General features: G+C 38.4%; 1 protein-coding gene across 7 annotated transcripts in view; it reads right to left on the reverse strand.

Annotated features, from left to right (window-relative positions):
* Nucleotides 1–22345, reverse strand: part of TPD52 (tumor protein D52) — a 108443-nt gene that overhangs the window by 52725 nt on the left and 33373 nt on the right. For 2 of the 7 annotated variants that reach the window (XM_042972906.1, XM_042972909.1), the window contains exon 1: nucleotides 15185–15312. The exons of 3 other annotated variants lie outside the window; for them this stretch is intronic. In XM_042972906.1, coding sequence (XP_042828840.1) covers nucleotides 15185–15250 — 66 coding nt within the window. In that variant the 5' untranslated portion in view covers nucleotides 15251–15312. Of the gene's footprint in view, nucleotides 1–15184; nucleotides 15313–18589; nucleotides 18713–19044; nucleotides 19109–22345 lie in introns of those variants that run through there. 2 more of the 7 variants (XM_042972907.1, XM_042972908.1) reach the window with 2 other exon arrangements.

The raw sequence follows: 22345 nt of genomic DNA on the forward strand, positions 1-22345 counted from the left end.
CCCACCTGAGGCTTTTTAACAAATTATTACAAAATTCAGCAGCTTAAAACATCAACCGTTCATTATTTCACAGTTTGGGAAGCTCAGGTAGCAGGGAGCAGCTTAGTGGGGTGGTTCTAACTCAGGGTGTCTCTGATATTGCAGGCAAGGCATCGGCCAAGGCTGCAACCTCCCAAGTCCTAACTGGGCTGGAGAAGCTGCCAGCAGGAGGCTTTAGTTCCTCCCCACATGGGCCCCTTCACAGAGCTGCTCACAACTTGGCAGAAAGTTTCCCTTAGGGCAAGAGACCAAGAAAGACAGACAGACAGAGAGAGAGAGAGAGAGAGAGAGAGAGAGAGAGAGAGAGAGAGAGAGAAGCCACAGTCTTTTACAACCTCATCTTAGAGGGGACATTACATACCATCCTTTCTGCCATCTGCGAAACCTGGTACCGATGGGGAGATGCCTACACAAAAATTGAATACCAGTATCACTGGAAACCATCCTGAGGGCTGGCTCCTATGCAGGGTGTGCTAGTTTTACAAGTGGTGCAGAAAACCCCCTCAGTAATGAGTTGTGACACATGAAACTTGCCAACAGAAAAGCTTCTAGCACATATTGTAAAGACAAAAATTTTCTAAGTTCTCAATCATGTAGAATGACGTAACTCACCTACCACAAATACTCATCTATCACAAATAAACCACTGAGGTTTATCTCCAGTACGGCAGCCAGAGGAATCTGTACAAATGCACAGGAATATCAAGTATACATGTGCAAGATAAAAAGGCTGAATAACTAGAAGATGATGTCATAGAAGGAGCAAGTGCTCCAGAGTCGGGCAGAGTGGGACATAAATGACAACTCCACAGGTCACTGGCTGTCTTAACCTTTGGCACGTTTATCAGCATAAGCCTCAGTTTTCTCATCTGTAAAATTGGGCTGATATCTCCACAGGGTTATTACAAACAGCCTAGAACATGCTCAGCATAGACACCCAGTAAACAATGGCATTTATTGCTAATAAACCACTCTATCTGGAAAATTAAAACTAAATTAATTGACTCATAGTCTAATAAAAATCACATGACTGGAAGTATTAACAGTATTAACAGTATATCCTGTAGAACATGAGCAAATGAGTCACCCAAGGTGACTATTGAAAATGAAGTCTACCGGGGTACCTGGGTGGCTCAGTTGGTTAAGCATCCGATTTCAGCTCAGGTCATGATCTCATGGTTTGTGAGTTTGAGGCTCATGCCGGGCTCCCTGCTGTCAGCACAGAGCCCATTTTGGATCCTCTGTCCCCCTTTCTCTCTGCCCACCCCCACTCTCGGGTGCTCTACCTCTCTCTCAAAAATAAATAAACATTAAAAAAGAAAAAGATTACCGGCCCCACCTTCAGAAATTATGATTCAGTAAAAACAAAACCAATTGTATCTAAAACTAAATGCTTACAAGGTGACAAGCAGTGTTCTAAACTTCACATAAATTAATGTATTTGATCCTTACCACATTAGGACACAGATAGAACATAGACCACCCATTTAAAATCACACTATACTCTTTCCTCCCCTCCCCCCCGCACACAACCAGTCCCCTTGATTTTGGTCTATTTAATCTTTCAGTGGTATATATTAACTAACATACTATATAATATACTTACCCTGCATATTGATTATTGACTATCTTCCCCCACTAGAACATAAGTTATACAGAAGGAATATTTTTTTTGTTTGGTTTATTTATACATTGGTATATCCCTAAGTGCCTAGAACAGTGTCTGACACAAATGAGTATTTATTAAATGAATGTCCGAATCTAAACCTTTCAGTAGCTCCACTGATTATCAAAGTCCAAGCATCCTCTCAAGGATTCTGGACACTGACCTTTCCCCATCCTTACTCCCCTTAAGTAAGACCCAGAAATCCAGGGAATCAGCATTTGTCTTTCTTCATTTTTTGTCCTTGTTCATAGACCCCCTCCTCCAGGAATGCCTCACCCTATTCTAGAACACTTTCATCTATCAACATCACACCTGTTTCGGCCATTCTCCAAGACCTCTGAAATGGTGTCTTTTTCAAATATTGCAAAGACTTTGCAAAGGTCCACTCCAAGGAGACAATTTCTGGATTTTCTACTAACCTACCTGCAGAGAACAGACCTATGGAATAATTCCCAGACTATGTCCATGTTCCAACAACACAACCTGATTATGTGGCTTATCCTATTTTTCCTATTCTCTGTGAATTTTTACAATAAAAGCCATCAACTGAGTTAAACCGAGCATATCTGTTTCTTCAAGCCTAAAAGAGCCTAATAACACAGGAGATATCAATTAACAGTAGTTAAGAACATGAACTTGTGGGGTGCCTGGGCGACTCAGTCGGTTAAGCATCTGACTTTGGCTCAAGTCACGATCTCGCTGTTCTTGAGGTCGAGCTCCGCAACGGGCTCTGTGCTGACAGCTCAGAACCTGGAGCCTGCTTCGGATTCTGTGTCTCCCTCTCTCTCTCTGCCCGTCTCCTGTTCACGCTTTGTCTCTCTCTCAAAAATAAATAAACATTAAAAAAATTATTTAAAAAAGAACATGAACTTGACATAAGCCACAGCCAGAAAGGAATAGGTACACAAATCTAACCACATAAAAATATAAAACTTCTACAAAACAAAAATATCCAATGAGGTTAAAAGAAACTATAAACAGGGAAAAAATATTTAGAAGACATTTCACAAAATCTAATTTCCTTAACAGAACAAAACATTTGTTAAGATCAAAAACCCAATAAAAAAGAGTAATGGATATAAAATTAGTTCTAGATAAACATAAATAACCCAATATATGAAAAAAAAATTAATCTCATTAATGAATGTAAATCAAAATAAGACAAAAATGTTCACAAATCAGAGGGGCAAATATAAAAAAGTTACATTATTTTCAGTGCTGGCAAGACTGAAAAACACTCTCATACACATTGGTGCAAACTCAAGGAAGGGCAATTTGTTAATTACTACTAATACTGACCATGACAAACGTGACATCCCTTTTACCTAGCAGATCAACTGCTAAAAACTTACCCTCAGACACACAGTGTCACCAAAAATACACCAAAATATATACAAGAATACTAATTGAGGCATTATTTATAAATGTTAATATCACAAATAGGTTAATTATGGAATACTATGTTGTTAAAAAATTAGTTAAATCTTTTTAAATTTCTAAAACATAAAGCTTTAAAAAGCTTGCTTAAAAAGCAAGGCAAAACTAAAATGAGAAATAAAAGGTCATTATTACCAACAATAACAATAAAAAGGATTATAAAGGAATACTATTCCTTTATATGAGCAATTACACACCAACAAATTAAAGAACTTAGATGGAATGAACAAATATCTAGAAAGACACAAAATCCTCAAACTGATTTAAGAATAAATAGAAAGTGTGAAAAGAACTCTAACAAGTAAAGAGATTGAATTAGTAAACAAAATACTACCCACAAGGAAAACTCGAGGCCCGGATGGCTTCACTGGTGAATTGTACCAAATATTTAAAGAGTTCATACCAATTCTTTACAACCTTTTCCAAAAAAAAAAAAAAAAAAAAAAAAAAAAAAACTGAAGAGGAAGGACCACTATCCAACTCATTCTGTGAGGCTAGTATTGCCCCGATACCAAAATCAGACAAATTTACCACCAAAAAATTATAGATCAATATCTCTAGAATAAATATGACACAAAAATCTTCAAAATACTAGTAAATCCATACCCAGCAACACACAAAAGGAATTTATAACATGAACAAGTGGGGTTTATTCCAGGAATGCAAGGTTGACTAACCATCTAAAAATCAACGTAATATATCATGCCAACAGTAAAAGGCCTAAAAACATTTGATCATCACAATAGACACAAGAAATGCAGAAAAGGCATTTGACAAGATTCGTCACCCCTTTATAATAAAAACACTCAACCAACTCAGAATGTAAGAGAACTTCAACCTGATAAAGGGCATCTATATGAAAACCACAGCTAGGGGCACCTGGGTGGCTCAGCTGTTGAACCTCTGACTCATAATTTTGGCTCAGGTCATGGTCCCAGGGTTATGGGATTAAGTCCCTCATCAGGCTCTGCACTGAGCATGGAGCCTGCTTAAGATTTTCTCTCTCTCTCTCTCTCTCTCTCTCCCCCTTTTCCTCTCCCCCACTCAAGCACTTTTGTGTCTCTAAACACACACACACACACACACACACACACACAAACACACAGGTAACACCTTACTTATTGGCAGAAGATGGAAAGATTGGTTTCCCCCTAAGATCAGGAACCAGATAGGACGTCCACTCTCACCACTTCTATTCAACATTGTACTGAAGTTCTAGCCAGGACACTTAGGCAAGAAAATGAAATGAAGGGCACCTATCATGAAAATGAAAACTATCTGTTTGCAGATGAAATGATCTCATACATAGAACAACTAAGGAATTGCCTATAGAACTATTAAAACTCATAAATGAGTTCAGTAAGTTTGCAGGATACAAGATCCATATAAAAAAATTAACCCATGTCTATATAATTACAATGGATAATCTGAAAATGAAATTAAGAAAAAAGTTCCATTTCATAATAGCAGCAGAGAAGCACCTGGCTGGCTCAGTCAGAAGAGCATGTGACTCTTGATCTCAGTAAGTTTAACCCCCGCATTGGGTGTAGAGATCTCTTAAAAACAAAACAAAACAAAACAAAACTTTAAAAAAAGAATGCCACTTAAAAAAAATAATACTTAAAAATGAAGTATAAAACTTATACTCAAAAACTACAAAATATTATAGAAAGAAATCAAAGCCACTGTAAATAAATGGAAAGATATCCCATATTCATGTATCAAAAGACTTTTAATATTGTTAAGGTGGCAATATCCCCCAATCAATCTACAGATTCAATGCAATATCTATCAAAATCACAGCAGATTTCTTTGCAGAAATTTACACGTTAATTCTAAAATTCCTATGGAAGTCCAAGGCACTTATAATAGCCAAAACAATCTTGAAAAAGAGTAAGTTGGAAGACTCACACTTTCCAATTTCAAAACTTACTACAAAGTTACAGTAATGAAGATAGTGTGGGGGCACCTAGGTGGCTCAGTTGGTAAGCGTACGACTTCAGCTCAGGTCATGATCTCACGGTTTGTGAGTTCGAGCCCTGCATCGAGCTCTGTGCTGACAGCTCAGAGCCCGGAGCCTGCTTCGGATTCTGTGTCTCCCTCTCTCTCTGCTCCTCCCCCACTCACACTCTGTCTCTCTCTCAAAAATAAATAAACATTAAAAAAAAATTTTTTTTAAAAGATAGTGTGGTATGAACCTAAGGAGAGTGTATCAGTCTGCTAAGGCCATGTGACATACTAAGAAATATGTATTTGGTCTCTACCCTCAGTCCTTGACACAGAGCTCCTAAAACCCTTGTAAGTACCTGAGTGATGGGGCTGATTAGTGCATCTTACAAAGAGCTCCTAAATCCCTTGGAATTTCCTAGGTAATAGGAATGTCTTTTGTTCTAATGAGGCAACTCTTAGTGGGCTTCTGGATAGCTTCAGGATACAGACTAGTTACCAGAAAGACCAAGCCATGATCAGAAGCTTGTAACTCTAAGCTAACCCCTGATATCCCAGGGAGGGGACAGAAGCTGAAAACTGAATGAATAATCACTCATGCTTATATGATGAAGCCTCCATAAAAATCCATAAACTAACTCCAGGGCTTGGGAGCTTCCAGGTCAGTGAAAACATGGAGGTGCTGGGAGGGTGGTATGCCCCAAGAGAACATGGAAGTTCTGTACCCCTTCCCCATACCCTGTTCTATGTACCTCTTCATCTAGCTGTTCATCTGTAACTTCTATTATCCTTTATAATAAACCAGTAAACGTGTTTCCCTGAGTTCTATCAGCCATTCTAGCAAATTATGGGACTTGAGGAGGCGATCGTAAGAGGTCTAACCTTGCAACCAGTGTCTTAAGGGCAGGGAGGTGTAGCCTTGTGGAATTGAGTCTTTTAACTTGTGGGGTCTACACTAACTCCAGGGAGTAAGTGTCCGAACTGAATTGTAGGACACCCAGCTGGTATCCAGAGGATGAGAAAACTGGTTGGTGTGGGGAAAATCCCCCTACATTTGGCATCAGAATTGTTAGGAGTACATAAAAACAATTTATTTCCTTTCAGGCTGCGGTAACAAAATACAGCAGGTGCGTTCAACAAGAGAATTTATTTTCTCACAGTTCTGGAGGACAGAAGTCCAAAATCAAAGTGCCATTAGGGCTGGTTTTTAATGACGCCTATCTTCCTAGCTTATCCACAGTTACCTTCTTGTTGTGTTTCCGCAGGATTTTTCCTTTGTACGTGCAGGGGAGATGGCGGAGTGGAGGGAGCAATATCTGGTGTCACCACTTGTAAGAACACAAGTCCTAGCTGATTAGGGCCTCACTCTATAGCCTCAGGTAACCTTATCCCCTTAAAGACCCTATACCTCCAAATACAGTCATAATGGGGGTTAGAGCTTCAACATGTGAATTTTGAAGGGATACACTTCAGTCCATAACATCTAGACATATAGAGATCAACAGAATAAAAGTGAGAGTCCAGAAATGAATAGTCACATTTAAGATCAACTGAGTTTTGACAAAGTGCTGAGACAATAAGGTGGAAGAAAAGGCGTTTCATCAAATTGTACTGGGACTACTGGATATCCACATGCAGAGGAATGAAGATGGACTGTACCTCTAACTACATACTTCGAATAAAAGACTTAAAAATCAGGGCTTAACTATAAAACTCTTAGAAAAAACAGAGATAAATCTACAGGGCCTGGAATTAGGCAATGGTTTATTATATACGACGCCAGAAGTACAAGCAAAAAAAAAAAAAAAAAAAAAAGATAAATCAGATATCATCAAAATAAAAAAAACTTTCATGCTTCAAGAACCCTATCAAGAATGTGAAAAGCTAACCCACATTATTGGAAGAAATATTGGAAAATTGTATACATATATGATAAAGAAGTTGTATTCAGAATATATTAAAAAAAAAAAACCTCTTACAATTCAATGAGAAAACAACCCAGTTAAAAAATGGACAAAGGATCTAAATAAACATTTCTCCAAAGAAGATGTACACAAAGCCAGTAAGTACATAAAAAGATGGTCAACATCATTAGCCATCAGTGAAATGGAAACTAAAACCATAGTGAGATACCACTTCACACCTACTAGAATGACTATAATCATAAAGGCGGGGCACTTGGGTGGCTCAGTCCATTAAGCATCCAACTTTGTCTCGGGTCATGATCTCACAGGTCCTGAGTTCCAGCCCCGCAACGGGCTCTGCACTGTTCAGATTCTCTGTCTCTGTCTCCCTCTCTCTCTGCCCCTCCCCTGCTCACATGCTCACTCTCTCTTTCTCTCTCTCACTCTAAAATAAACATTTTTTTAAAGGCAATACTAAGTAGTGTTCGTGAGGATATGGAATAACCAGAATTTTCATACATTGCTAGTAGGCACATAAAATAGTGCAGTCGCTTTAGAAGACAGTGTGGCAGTTCCCCAAATGTTGAACACTGAGTTACCAGATGACTCCAAGGTATATACCAAAAAGAAATTAAAACATACATTCACACAAATATACAGGAGTGTTCAAAATACCCAAAAAGTGAGGGCATCTGGGTGGCTCAATTGGTTGAGCATTCAACTTAGACTCAGGTCATTATCTCACAGTCTGTGGGTTTGAGCCCCACATCAGGCTCTGTGCTGACAGCTCAGAGCCTGGAACCTGCTTCAGGTTCTGTCTCCCTCTCTCTCTGCCCTTCCTCTGCTCACTCTCTATCTCTCAAAAATAAATAAATGTTAAAAAAATTTTTTTAAATACCCAAAAAGTGGAACTAGCCCAAATGCTCATTAACTGATGAATGGATAAATAAAATGTGGTATATCCCTACAGTGGAATATTACTTGACAATAAAGAAATTAAGTATTGATACATTTTATACTACAGATACATCTTGAAAACATGCTAAGAGAAAGAGGCCAGTGACAAAAGACCATATATGTATGAATCCACTTATGTGAAATGTCCAGAATAGGCAAATCTGTAGGAAGTATACTATTGTCTGCCTATGGCTGGGGGCACCAGGGGTGAAGAGTGACTACTAATGCGTAGGAGGTATCTTTTGGGCTGATGTTCTAAAACTGATTGTGCTAGAGACTGCACAAGTATATGCTAAAAAACACTGATTTGTACCCTAGATGAGTGAGTTGCATGGTATGAATTTTATTCCAATAAAGCTGTTATTTTTTAAAAAGCAAGGTAAAGAATAATAAATAGTATGACCTCATTTGTATATATTTTTACCCATAGGTAAGTATGTGTGCTGGAACAGGAATAGAAGTTTTCTGGGGAGGGGCTCCTGGGTGGCTCAGTCAGTTGAACCTCCGATTATTGATTTCAGCTCAGGTCATGATCTCACTAAGTGAGTTGGTGAGTTCAAACCCTGCACCAGGCTCTATGCTGACAATGAGGAGCCTGCTTGGGATTCTCTGTCTCCCTCTCTCTCTGCCCCTCTCCCTCTCATGTGCTGTTTCTCTCTCTCTCAAAAATGAATAAATTAATAAATATACATTAAAAAAGTTTTCTGGGGAACAAGTCAAGAAATATCAGTAATTAACAATGGGAAGGGAGACTATGATGAATGAAAGAAAGAAGAATCTCAATTTTCATTTTATCCCTTGCTGTTCACTTAAAATTTGTTTTCCACCATATAAAAGGAAATGTAAACTTTTTTAAATTAAAAGAACATGAGTTTTGTCTGGTATTAAAACCACACACTTTGGGCATAAGAATAAAGAAACAGATCAATGAAATAAACTCAAGTCCAAAAACTTTGTACACAAAGGAATTTAATATATGATAATAGCTAATATCAGCAGAAAAAAGATACACTATTCCTTAACTCAGGCCAGAAATTCCTGATAAAATAAAAAACATTACCACACACACACACACACACACACACACACACACACACGAAAATATGCCCAATAAAAATCTTAGAAAAATTATAGGGGGTAGCACTCTGCCCTGTAACTATAGACTACTTTCACAATAGATGGCTTCTCTAGGACACAAAATCCAAAAGTTACTAAAAGACTGATAAATCTGGTTACATATAAACTTAAACTCTGTTATAATAAAAGATAACATTAGTTAAATGAAAAGTCATATTTGTCTTTTAGCAACAAAATATTTACAACAGATGGAAGTTTACATACTTTGCACATACATACAATAAGAATTCAACAGATGGTATCTTAACATAATAAAACTGAAATTAAATTCGTATTTTTCAACAAAACAATGGATGGAATGAATTACAGATTTATTGTGAAAGTTATTAATGGGACTTAAATACAATATATGTATGTAAGTGAAGTGTAGCCTTAATCTTAAAAATGGTTTGGGGTCCCTGAGTGGCTCAGTCAGATAAGCGTCTGACTTCGGCTCAGGTCATAATGTCGCGGTTTGTGAGTTCGAGCCCCGTGTCGGGCTCTGTGCTGACAGCTCAGAGCCTGGAGCCTGCTTCAGATTCTGTCTCCCTGGCTCTCTGCCCCTCCCTCATTCACACTCTGTCTCTCTCTTTCTCTCAAAAATAAGCAAACATTAAAAATATTTTTTAATGGTTTGTATTTTTATCAACACTGTCACTGACCCTCTTCAGTGAGCAATATGAAACAATGTTTGTTATAATCATTTCAGCTAAAAAAAATCTAAGACAAGTATTTTTAAGTAAGCAGGTTTTCTTCCATTATCATATGCCTTATAATCAGAGATATATTCATGTGGTGTTTAAAACAAAAAAAAAATCTGCGCTAAAATAAACATTCAAGTTTATGTTGGTTTTCTCCTCCTCTACCCACAAATATTTATGAATATATCCAGCTAGGTACCAATTTCCCACTAAGAACAAATAATCTATTTAAAACTAAGTGTTCTTTAAGGCGAACAGAGCAAAACCACCACCTTTCACACCCCCAGAAAAGGCAAGACACGACAGAAGCTTCAAGTGTACATGAAGTGACACTTTCTCCTCTCCCTGCAGGATGAGATCACATTATTCAATTCAATTCAAAGATTACAGTCACACAGAGTGGAGGTTTTGACTGAATGCTTTTATAATAAGCTCTCAGAAAGTCTTAGGCTTACTCTTACTTAATGTAGTCATTAATCCTCATGAACACCTTATTGTAAAAACTAACAAATACACCGGATAAAAGTAATCAAGTCCAAAGAGACCAGCCACACTAATCCCCTGAAACTTCAGGAGTCACAAGGAAAAATGTAATGTAATTTAATAACCCCTCCTCCCCCCGAACTCTGTACATTTGTTACAAGGAGTTCCTACTGGGATTACATTCGCAGTATAAATGCCTGACTTTCAAGCCCAGACCTAACCATGCTGCCTTGAAGACACTAAACCTGCATTAGTTGATCACTTGTTGTCTCCTTTCACACAGCCAGGGTGGTTTACAGACAAGGCTTCAGTCTGACTTTATCTTTTTCTTTATTCATTTGGGAGATTTTCACTGGTTTCCAGCTGAGTTCCTAGAGCTATGGGTAATAATAGCTCTAGATGGTGAACTGAATAAAAACATGGTGAAAGGCTTTCTTTTCAATTACTATTAATTATATAATGAATAATAAAGGAGTTAGGTTTATCATTAGTATTATTATCATTTCTACTTTACATATTCCCCTCATACTTTCAACACACTATCCCATGTAAGCCTTCAAAAAAAAAAAAAATTCCTAACCAATGATGTTTTATCATCATTACCGTTTTATAGATGAGAAAACTGAAAATCAAATAAATTACTTAGCTAAAATCCCACAAGAATTCTTTCATGCAAACTAGAATCAGGTCTGGCACTATGACTAGGACTGTCTCCATTGCAAATCACTGCATCTCAAAACGAAACAGGGGCACCTGGATGGTTCAGTCAGTCGGTTAAGCATGGGACTTCAGCTCAGGTCATGATTTCGTGATTCACAAGTTCAAGCCCAGGTTAAGGACCTGTGCTGACAGCTCAGAGCCTGGGGCCTGCTTCAGATTCTGTGTCTCCCTCTCTCTCTCGGCCCCTCCTGTGCTCATGCTCTGTCTCTCTCTGTCTCTCAAAAATAAATAAACATTAAAAAAAAAAAAAAAAGAAAGAAAACAAGATTAAGTTGAGTTAGAGTGCACAGAGGAAATAAGGCATTGAATCCAAAGCAGTGTCTGGCCTAAATGAATGGCGATAAACAAGAACATGACAGTTCTAAGGACAATAAGTGAATTAGCTAGATGAGCAAGAAAGGTATGGGGAACCTGGACTTTTGCCAAAAGCCAGTGAAGAGCAGGCCAGGAGCAAAGGGCAGGATCAAAAGGAAAGCAAGCACAGCAAGCGGTCAGGGGCACCATCAAGGTCTTCTGGGCAGGAGGGCACCAGCTGAGACTCCAGAAACATAAGGGCAGTGGAGATGAGGGGAAAGGAGACAGGGCTGGTGATGTACAGGCAGAGAAGTGACAGTTCAGATGTGCATCTTAGATGAGTCCCTTTGGTGACTATGCAATTGGAGCGGGCCAAGCCCAGAGGCGGGGAGCCCCATCAGATGACCCCGCAGCATCTCCATGAGGATGAGGTCCTGAGCCAGGAAGCACCCTGGTGGTCTGTGAGAGAGAAAAAGAGAAATGCTGAGAAATATTTAAGACATAAAATTTGCAACCCTTATCAGATGACTGTATGCAGAGGGAGAAAAAGATAGAAGGATGACTCAGATTTCTGACATAGAAAACTGGGTGGATGGGGAGCCGAGACGATACGGAAGGTTAAACAGCCTTGAAGAAAAACAAACTCCATTTTGGTCAGGTTCATGGGATATCCAAGTAGGTATGTTGCATGGGAAGTCAGAAACAGGACTCTGATACTTATCAGAATAACCAAGAAAATAGGTTGATAAATCATTAACACAGAAAGGTAACTGACATGATCTCATGGTCTGTGAGTTCGAGCCCCGCATCGGGCTCTGTGCTGACAGCTCAGAGCCTGGAGCCTGCTTCGGATTCTGTGTCTCCCTCTTTCTCTGCGCCCCACCCCCCCACCCCCCGTGCTCATGCTCTCTCTGTCAAAAATAAACAAACCTTAAAAAATTAAAAAAAAATAAATAAATTCCAGTTAGTGAACATACAATGTAGTATTAGTTTCAGGCATACAATATAGTGATTTGACACTTCCATATGTCACCTTGTGAACATCACAAATGCACTCCTTTTTAAAAAAATGTTTTAAATGTTTATTCATTTTTGAGAAAAAGAGAGCATGAGCAGAGGAGTGGCAGAGAGAGAGGGAGACACAGATCTGAAGCAGGTTCCAGGCTCTAAGGTATCAAGACAGAGCCTGACACAGGGCTCGAACTCACGAACCATAGGATCATGACCTGAGCCAAAATCAGACGCTTAACTGACTGAGCCACCCAGGCGCCCCAACAAGTGCACTCCTTAATCCCCATCGCCTATTTAACACACACACACACACCCCCCCCCCCATCCACCTCTGCTCTGGTAACCATCAGTTTAAGCTCTGTAGTTAAAAGCCTGTTTCTCGATTTGCCTCTCTCTCTTTTCCCTTTGCTCATTTATCTTGTGGCAACAGGTATCTTTAAGAGACAGAGAACCTAGAGTGTTTAAGCATGGTTAAAGAAGTATGAGGGGGAACACAGGGAAAGTTCAAAACCTGGAAAGAATAGGAAACAGAGTTTCACAACAAGGAATGGGCAACGGTGCCGGATGCAACAGAAATAGCCAGTAAAACAGGGAAGAGAAATCAGCAGCAAGCAGGTGGTGCCTAGTGATGTCAGCACGCCCCTCAGCGGAGTGGTGAAAGAAGAAAGCCTCATTACATGGGCTGAACATGACCGGAAGGTGAGGAGGTGAGGACTAGGAGAGCTGCCCCCTCTTTGGAGAATCGGGGAGATGGGGAAGCAATGTATTAGACAACACTAGGGAGGGATCTATGGGCAAAGGAGGGGTACAGCCATGTTTCATAGACTAAGGCAATGCTTCTCAACCCAGGCCACACATCGGTCATTTTTAAAAAGCTTGCCTGGTAGCGTGCCTGAGTCAGTTGAGCATCCGACTCTTGATTTCAGCTCAGGTCATGATCCCAGGGTTGTGGGATCAAGCCCCAAATGGGGCTCCACACTGAGTGTGGAGCCTGAGTAAGATTCTCTCTCCCCCTGCCCCTCTTTCCTGTCACATGCTCACTCTAACAAAAAAATTAATGAAAAATAAAATAATAAAAGCTCCCCTGGTGATTCTAATGTGCAACTGTGTTAAGAACCACTGGACTCAGAGATAACAGTTTATGAAGAATGGGAGAACAAAGACTCAAGAAAGAGGGAGTCTGAAGTAGAACAAGAATCTGGAAGAGTACAGAGCCCCAAGGAAAGATGAAGACACAAATCCAGTGCAGTTGGGAGACATGATATTGGTGTTTCTTTTTCTAAGTCGTGATTAATAAGCAGCCAGAAGTTTTAAGAAATTTTGGGTTTTAACAAAATTACTGCATTTCATCTACTCTCAGATGCTACTATCGTAGCTACCCTGAATTTAGAATCCATAAAATACAGTATTTTTGTAAGTGTTCGTTTCCATTGCATCATTCCAATACCATGAATATCACATCCAATTTTAGTTTTAGGTCCTAAAGACTGCTGAATGATTGAAATTTCAATATGAAATATGACAATCAGCAACCTAAATACAAAACTTTTAAAGATAAGCTGTGGGGCACCTGGGTGGCTCAGTCGGTTAAGCATCTGACTTCGGCTCAGGTCATGATCTCACAGCTTGTGAGTTCGAGCCCCAGATCAGGCTCTGTGCTACAGCTCAGAGCCTGGAGCCTGCCTCGGCTTCTGTGCCTCTGTCTCTCTCTGCCCCTCCCCCACTTGCACTCTGTCTCTCTCTCTCTCCCTCTCTTTCTCTCTCAAAAATAAATATTGAAAAAAAAAAAGATAAGATGTTAAACATCACCAGTCTCTGAAGTAATCCCGCAAAGTTGCACATAAAACCACTGCTGGCCTAGGCTCTACCACTTTCGTTATCAAATCCTATCCCAGAACCACTACCTCTAGTCACATGAGTATGTCAGAAGGAAAGGAACACTCCAGGCCGGCTTTCATAAACAGTCACGCCAAGTGGCACATTCACTCGGGGAAATAAGGAGTACCGTGAAGGCCACACTAAGTAAACAGAGCCAGCATCAATATGGCAACACAATCATGGACAAGCTCAGTTCTGCACAGTTCTCATAAAATCAAATGCCCACACTCCTACTTACAGAGTCTAAAATTCTCCTACGTGTTTGACGCTTGCTTCATTTAACATTCGTGTTTTGTTTCATTGAAGTAATTCTGATGTTGGTTCCATTTTGCACTAATTAATTTCTGAAAACCTAAGTACAAACTAGTATCCAAGCTTGAGACTAAATTTTATACTATTTTGAGATACGGAAAATGTGGTATCTAAAATGCTGCCATCTATTATTGTTTCAGGTTTGACTCTTTTCTTCTAAAGGGAAAGGGGTTTTTTCTTTGTTTTTATTTTTGAAACCTTTGAGTTTTGGGGGGGTTTTCTTGTTTTTTTGCAAACATGCTCAGTTTACCCTAAATGGATTTTAAACAGTCATTATTCCTCCCAGGCTGAAACAATAAAATAATGCTTCTGCTTTTGAAGATAAAGGTTTATAATTTTGCTTCTAAATTCTTTAGAACATTTTCATTTCAGACAGCACATTAAAAGAAATCTTAAATAAAAGAAATTCACAATTAGAAACGATTATCAGGAACCCCTGGGGGGCTCAGTTGGTTAAGCATCCAACTCTTGATCTCGGCACAGCTCAAGAGATCGAGCATTTGATCCATTGGAATGATTCCTGCCGATCTGACAGTGCAGAGCCTGCTTGGGATTCTCTCTCTCCCTCTGTCTGCCTGCCCCCTCAACACTCACATTCTCTCTCTCAAAATAAATAAATAAAACTTAAAAAAAATGAAAACATTATCAACTAACTTGTTTCATCAGTTAACTATGAATTTAAAGAGTCTTTTTTCATACAACTTAAAACATCTCAATACCTGCTTGTTCTCAATTCCAACGTGCTGGCTTGGATGTTTTTGATACATTATATTTCTCCTGCTCATTGCACATTCACTTCATTTACACATACTTTGATAATCTGACAATCATTTCATAAATGCATGAACTGTGAAGTGAAATTGACAAAAAAATTGACAGAATGTCACTTATTCACAAAATCTAATTACTTATAAATTCAGAAGATATGTATGGCAGTATGGATACAGGGCTCTTGGTTCTTTTCTCGAATTCTGGAACTAAAATTCTCTATAATAAAAATGGAACCATGGTAGGCCTGAATACACATTTCATTCAAATCAACTTCAATCTACTACAAATAAATTCATTAAAGGAATGTCATCAATAATTAAAGATAAGTTACTGGTTTCCATCAAGATAGCTAACTGAAGACGCAAAGAAATGACAGCTGATTCAATAATTATTGCTGGGGACTATGTGCTAGCCCTAAGGAAAAAATCTTTCATAAAGCTTGATCCCCACCTCCATAATTCCTCAAATATTACAGATGGAAGAAATATTTGATTGTGCATTTCGTCCATTTACAAAAGAAATTATGGGTGGATTTTTTTTCTCATTTAAAAAAATTAATCTTGGAGTGGAAAGGACTTTCAAAAATGACAGAAAACTCATTAGCCATAAAAGAAAAGATGGACAAATACTGCTTCATGAAGATTTAAAACTTCTGTTTGGAAACAACTACCATAAACAAAACCAAAAGTCCAATAACAAATTGGACAGGTAGTTGGACTATGTGACAGCCAAAGGGCTCATTTTCTTCATATAAAAAAAGCCACTTAAACCACCAAGAAAAAGAAAAATTCTAAGAGGAAAATGTGATCATATTAGGATGTCAGACAACAGGCACTCTAATTTGCTACTGAAGATTTAAACCTAGTTAAACTTTTTGCTGGCATTTGATGATATCTATAAAAATGTTAAATACATAGACCTTATAATGCAACAATTCTACATCTAGGAGTTTATCCTGCCACTAGGGTTACACCATATGCAAGGGAATTCCTTTATAGCACTGTTGATAATAATAAAAGGAGGGAGGAAAGTTGTGTCTGCTATGATACTGCTATACAATGGAACAGTCTAAATCCAGTTTTAAAGTGAGATTGCTATAAATATTAATATGAAAACATGTTAACGTTGTTAAAATAGAAAAAGCAAAGTTCTATGGCAGATACTTCTATTTATTTACCAAATCATATTTCTTCTTCCTCCAGGGCACATAGCTAGACTACATTTCCCAGCCTTCTCTGCAGTAATGCGGGGCATGTGACTAAGGCTGGCCAATAGAATGTGTGCAAAAGTAATGCCTGACACTTTCAGGCCTGGCCCAGGAAAACCTGCCTTGTGATCTCTGATGCCCTTTCACATCCCCACTAGTGTGAGTAAAGAGACCAAATAAAAGGAGCCTGGCTTCCCAAGTTTCCAACTTAATACAAAGCTGCCAAAGAGTACCACCCAACCAAAGACACCATACATTGAACCATTATGTGAGTGAGAATTAAAATTTTATTATGTGAAGCCACTAAAATTGTAAGGTTGTTACAGGAGTTATGTTGTAACTTGTAACCTGACAAATACAGGTCCCATTTGTGACTTCTAAATAAATACACACACACACACACACACACACACATACATGCACATGCACACACACACATAACACACACTGATACACCATATAAAAACATAAAGATGAATATTAAACCATAAACAGCTGTTCTCTCTGAGAAATGGGCCTAAAGATCAGGGAAGTAAATAAGGATGCTTTTGCTTTTCACTTTCTACTTCTTTGTGCTGTTTGACTTTTGTTTCTGTTATTCTACATTCATTAAATAAGAGTTCGTGAAAATCAGAGAGTTGTTAAAAATGTCAAAGTTTATCTGAAACAAAATGCCAGCTTATATTTATATTTAATTGCCACAGTACTATAGACTGCCTTATATCACTGTATCAACCAAAGAAACAATTATCTCATTTATAATGCTCTACATTTCAGCCTTTATTATTTCCTCTGAAATTTGTTCATTTTGTACATATTAGCTTAAGATTTATAAACTGAATTTTTTTACGTTTAGCTTTTATTCTGACTTTTGTCTTTAATATCCTAATATTTACCTTTATGCACAGCAGAAAGACATATCATGCTTCAAAATGCTAAATTCCATTTTCAATAAATATTTGTGAACTAAAAGTGCATTCCATTTCTTCTACCTTAAATGAATAAATAATAACTTATTGAATGTTTTACATTTTCTCTCAAAATTTGCAATAATTTTTAAGACATTCACTTTTTCACCCTTTCATGTTTTCTAAATTTCTCCAGATCATTTTTCCATCTGGATTTTTTGGGAGGAAGGGAGGACAAAATACTACCGGAATGACTTCATCCTTTGTAATGTCATATTCCAAGTATAAAAACTATACATTATAGGATCTTTTATAAAACTTTAAGGCTTTGAGGTTTGTTTGAATGTCCTGTTTAACTAGCAAGTAAATTTTGGTTGATATGTTCCCTCACTTATTTTTGATAATTCGCACGTATAAGTAAGATCCCTGCTTGACACTTCCTCATGCTCATCTCCTATTTACCTTAAATATACATGAGTTTATTACTAATGAAAACTTCTTGATCCTACTACTCATACCTGCTTGCCTCAGAACATGAACTTTAAAAAAGAGAACAATTTTTATTTTTAAAATTTTTTTTTTCAACGTTTTTTATTTATTTTTGGGACAGAGAGAGACAGAGCATGAACGGGGGAGGGGCAGAGAGAGAGGGAGACACAGAATCGGAAACAGGCTCCAGGCTCCGAGCCATCAGCCCAGAGCCTGACGCGGGGCTCGAACTCACGGACCGCGAGATCGTGACCTGGCTGAAGTCGGACGCTTAACCGACTGCGCCACCCAGGCGCCCCAAGAGAACAATTTTTAAATAATTGCAATTATTTTAAAAATCAAACCAGACACGAAATATTAAACAAATGTTTCATTAAAGCATATACGTTAAAATTTAAATTTTATTAAAATTATATTAAAAGTTATATATCCACTAAATTTATATGAAATTCACATACAAGCATTACAAAATCTGTTAAGAAACTGACATGAACAAATTCTGTGCACTATCAACAGAATGCCAACCAAACAGAAATGTCAACATTGGAATTTTTTGGCTAAGATATATCTAAGCACTCATAGCTTTTCTTTGCTCTTGTATTCTATGTTCATGTTTTTGATGGTGTTGCTTTATTTTTCCCTAAGGAACCACAATTTACGTTCTATTGTTTGCACTGCTGATTTCACCTTGGGTGGGAAATGGCAGCAATTCCCCCATAGCTCTCGAACCCCAATTTCTAAATGTTTACCTTTGATAAGAGGATGGTGGGCTCACACATATTCTGAAGAGGGAAAATGATTCAGCTTTAAAGGCAAATAACTGAGGAGCTCACACCTGACTGGCTCAAATCTGGGTGAGGAGGCAAGAGCATCTGCTAAGAGGAAGAAGAGGCAGGACTGAATATGGGGCTGTACAAGTTTGGCAAAGACACAATGAGAAAAGAACTGACACAAAGAAAAGCACAGAAAGTCTGTATTACAGGCTCATGAAACCACTTTTAAAAATTTCTAACTCACTTTGCGATGCTTAGTTGCAAACAAAAGCCAAATCATGTCATTGCATTACAAAGGCTTTCATTTACTCCTTACTGTGGCACAGAAGACCCTCAGCCCCCTAGTTCCCTCTGGCTTCTGCAGATCAATCCCATCACTTTCACATGCAAATCATCTTGGTTGGTGAGCAGTTTCCCAAAGAGTTACTAACCTTCAGGACATTGTACATGCTGTTCCTTCCAGAGCACTCTTCTTTCCTACAGCAAGGATTTTTAGTTACCCTGTTGGCTTGAGATGGACAATATGAAGTCTAGAAATCACAAGCAAGATACTAGAAAAAATTTGCAAATTTACAGCTTGAAGTAATATTCTGTGGTATGAGTTAAACATTAAAATGCAGAGCAACCATATGGACTATTCAGAGATGCCTAATTGAGGCTAGTTGAATCTTGCCTGCCTCAACATAGAGTTCGTACCTTAATCCAATCCACTGGGAATATTTTCTTCCCAACAAGAGTCTTCAATTCACTACCACATCAATTAAAGGATAGGAAACAAATATCTGATTCTGTGGTTCTGTTAACCAAAAAAAGAATCATTTTAACATGTCTAAACTGTTTTCACATTCAAAATTTCAACCTAAGAGCTAAAATTATATATGTGTGTGTGTGTATACATACATACATATATATATATGTATATATATATATACATATACATATATATGTATATATATATACGTATATACATATATATATACATATACATATATATACGTATATACATATATATATACATATACATATATATATACGTATATACATATATATATACATATACATATATATACGTATATACATATATATATACATATACATATATATATACGTATATACATATATATATATATATATATATATATTTTTTTTTTTTTTTTTTTTTTTTTTTTTAAAGAAAGAGACCGGGGTGCCTTGCTCAGTCAGTAGAATATGTGACTCTTGATCTCAGGGTCATGAGTTCAAGACTCACACTGGGCCTACAGTCTACCAAGAAAGAAAAGAAAAGAAAAGAAAAGAAAAGAAAAGAAAAGAAAAGAAAAGAAAAGAAAAGAAAGAAAAGAAAAGAAAGAAAGGAAGAAAGAAAGTTTTTAAGAGCTAACTTTCAAAGAAAGAGAGAAAGAAACAGAGAGAGGGGGGGATGAAAGAAAAAATTACTTTTCCCAAAAGTTCCCCCAGAGTTTTCCCAAGTACTTACTGTTCTTTTCCTTCCCCCTCACATACAGAGTATCTTCTGGAAATTGTTAAAGGTGCTGAGAAAAAAAGAGTGGTATTTTCAAGAGTCAGTGACTGAATGGTATTTAAAGCCACAGTCCTGGGAAAGATCACCTACAGAGAAAAGTATAAACAGAATGGAGAGGAAGGCCATGAAGAAAGCTTAGTGTTGAAACAATGAGTAAGACTCAGCAGACTCACTGAGATATCCAACCAAATGGCTCTCCTACCAGAAAGGAAACAGTTGACTGACCAGCCCAATGAGTCCATTCTACTTGACTGTTATGTTTCTCTTTGGTATTACTAAATTATTACTTAGATAGGGGCCCCTGGGTGGCTCAGTCTGTCAAGCATCCTACTCCAGATTTCAGCTCAGGTCATGATCTCACGGTCAGTGAGTTCGAGCATCACATCAGGCTCTGCACTGAGAGGGCGGACCCTGCTTGGGATTCTCTCTCTCTCTCTCTCTCTCTCTCTCTCTCTCTCTCTCTCTCCTTCTCTCTGTTCCTCCCCCGTTTGTGTTCTCGCTCTCTCAAAATAAATAAATAAACTTAAAAAGAATAAAATAAAGTGAAAATAAATTATTATTCTGATAAATCTGCTTTGTTACTCACAGTATACATATATCACAGCAGAACCCCTAGCACAATATACGCCCTAAAATACTAACTTGTACACTAAGAAAGACAGACTCCCTTTTAAGTGCTCATCTGATATTATCTAATATCCAGGTAGAATCGTCTTCTTTTGTCAACAAAAGATTGTCTCCTAAATCCTCCATTCCTACTACTCCTGGGCCAGACTCCAGCTGAATTTTCCAGAGTTAATAGCTGGTACTATCAACAAATAGCTTTTGTAGCAAGAGTCCCTGGGCCACTGTTAAACCGTTCATTTTTTTTTTTTCCAGCCCGATACAACAGTGCTCAAATTTGGCCACGGCCAGTCTTTCCTGAGACCAGGTATCCTTCAGGGAAAACTATGGGAAGATTTAACCCAAAACGACAAGGTACTCCATGGCCAGTCACAGCCACACATCCTTACGGCCGCTCCGTGTGGCAACCACCTATACCGAATGGTACAAGCACAGAGGTGGATGGGAAAAGCTTCTGTCTGGGAAGAGCTTTTGTTTGAACAGGCAATTCAGCATCCTGGTTAAGAACACAGCCGTAGGGTCAGAAACACCAGGAATGTTAACCCAGCTCTACCACTTACTAGATGTGTGAAATTCTACAACTTAAACTCTCTGAACCTCAAGTTCCTCATGAATAAAAGTGGAATAAAAATCTATCTCATATGGTTGTGAGGATCAAATCTTTCTATGTCTGCAAGTCACGAGGTGCATGGTACATGTTCCATAATTGGTTCCTGAAATAATCAATGCTGACCACTACTATTGTGAAGATTCAGGTTTCTAGGGGCAAAGTGATCTGAAAACCTACCTCCACATTGACCTAATACGATGGCCAATCCCAGTGCTTCTGAGATTGACAATATACCATGTTGAGGATGGGAGCGGTACCAAGAGGGAAGGGGAGTTAATGAAGACTGAAAGGTTTTATGGATAGGATTTGAAAGTAGATATTCTTTTGCTGTTCTCCGCCACCCCCTACTGATTCAGAGAAACAAACACAGGTCTCCTGCTTCAATAACATGAGGGAACAGTGCCGATAAGGAGATACAGTGCCACGTGAGGAAGTCCCCTAGCAATGGAACACACGATGGGCTGGAAGAAAAGAGGGGGCAAAAAAAAAATAACTTGGCAATTAGTTACCCTGAGTCACTAGTGCCCAGGGGTCCCCTGCCACTTTTGAGTTACTTCACGGTTTTCAGATTCTAGCAATTCAACTGGCCATATGCCCTTTGATGCTCATGGAAAAAAGAAGATTCATTCATTCATAAAGGAACGTTCAAATCTTAGCTGTAGCACCTAGTAGCCACGTGACTTTGGACAGATCACCTGATATCTCTGATCCTTTTTTTCTATATTTGTAAAACTGAGAGGACCACACACTTCCCTTATATAGGTGCTACTAGAAATAAATAAGACATTTAAAAGCACCAGTCCCTGATGCTCATTGTTTGTCTCCTTCACTTTTCTCCCATAAACTATAGGTCCCTCTTCCTGAATCACTCCAGATGTTATCTCAGGGTACGGCACACTCTGGCCAACACTTTACATCCTTGGTCTGACCCCAGGAGGTTCCGGGGATGCCTGCGAGGAGCACTCTGGCTAGCCACGGG

The sequence above is a fragment of the Panthera tigris genome, chromosome F2 (assembly GCF_018350195.1).
Source record: "Panthera tigris isolate Pti1 chromosome F2, P.tigris_Pti1_mat1.1, whole genome shotgun sequence".
Classification (NCBI taxonomy): Eukaryota; Metazoa; Chordata; class Mammalia; order Carnivora; family Felidae; genus Panthera; species Panthera tigris.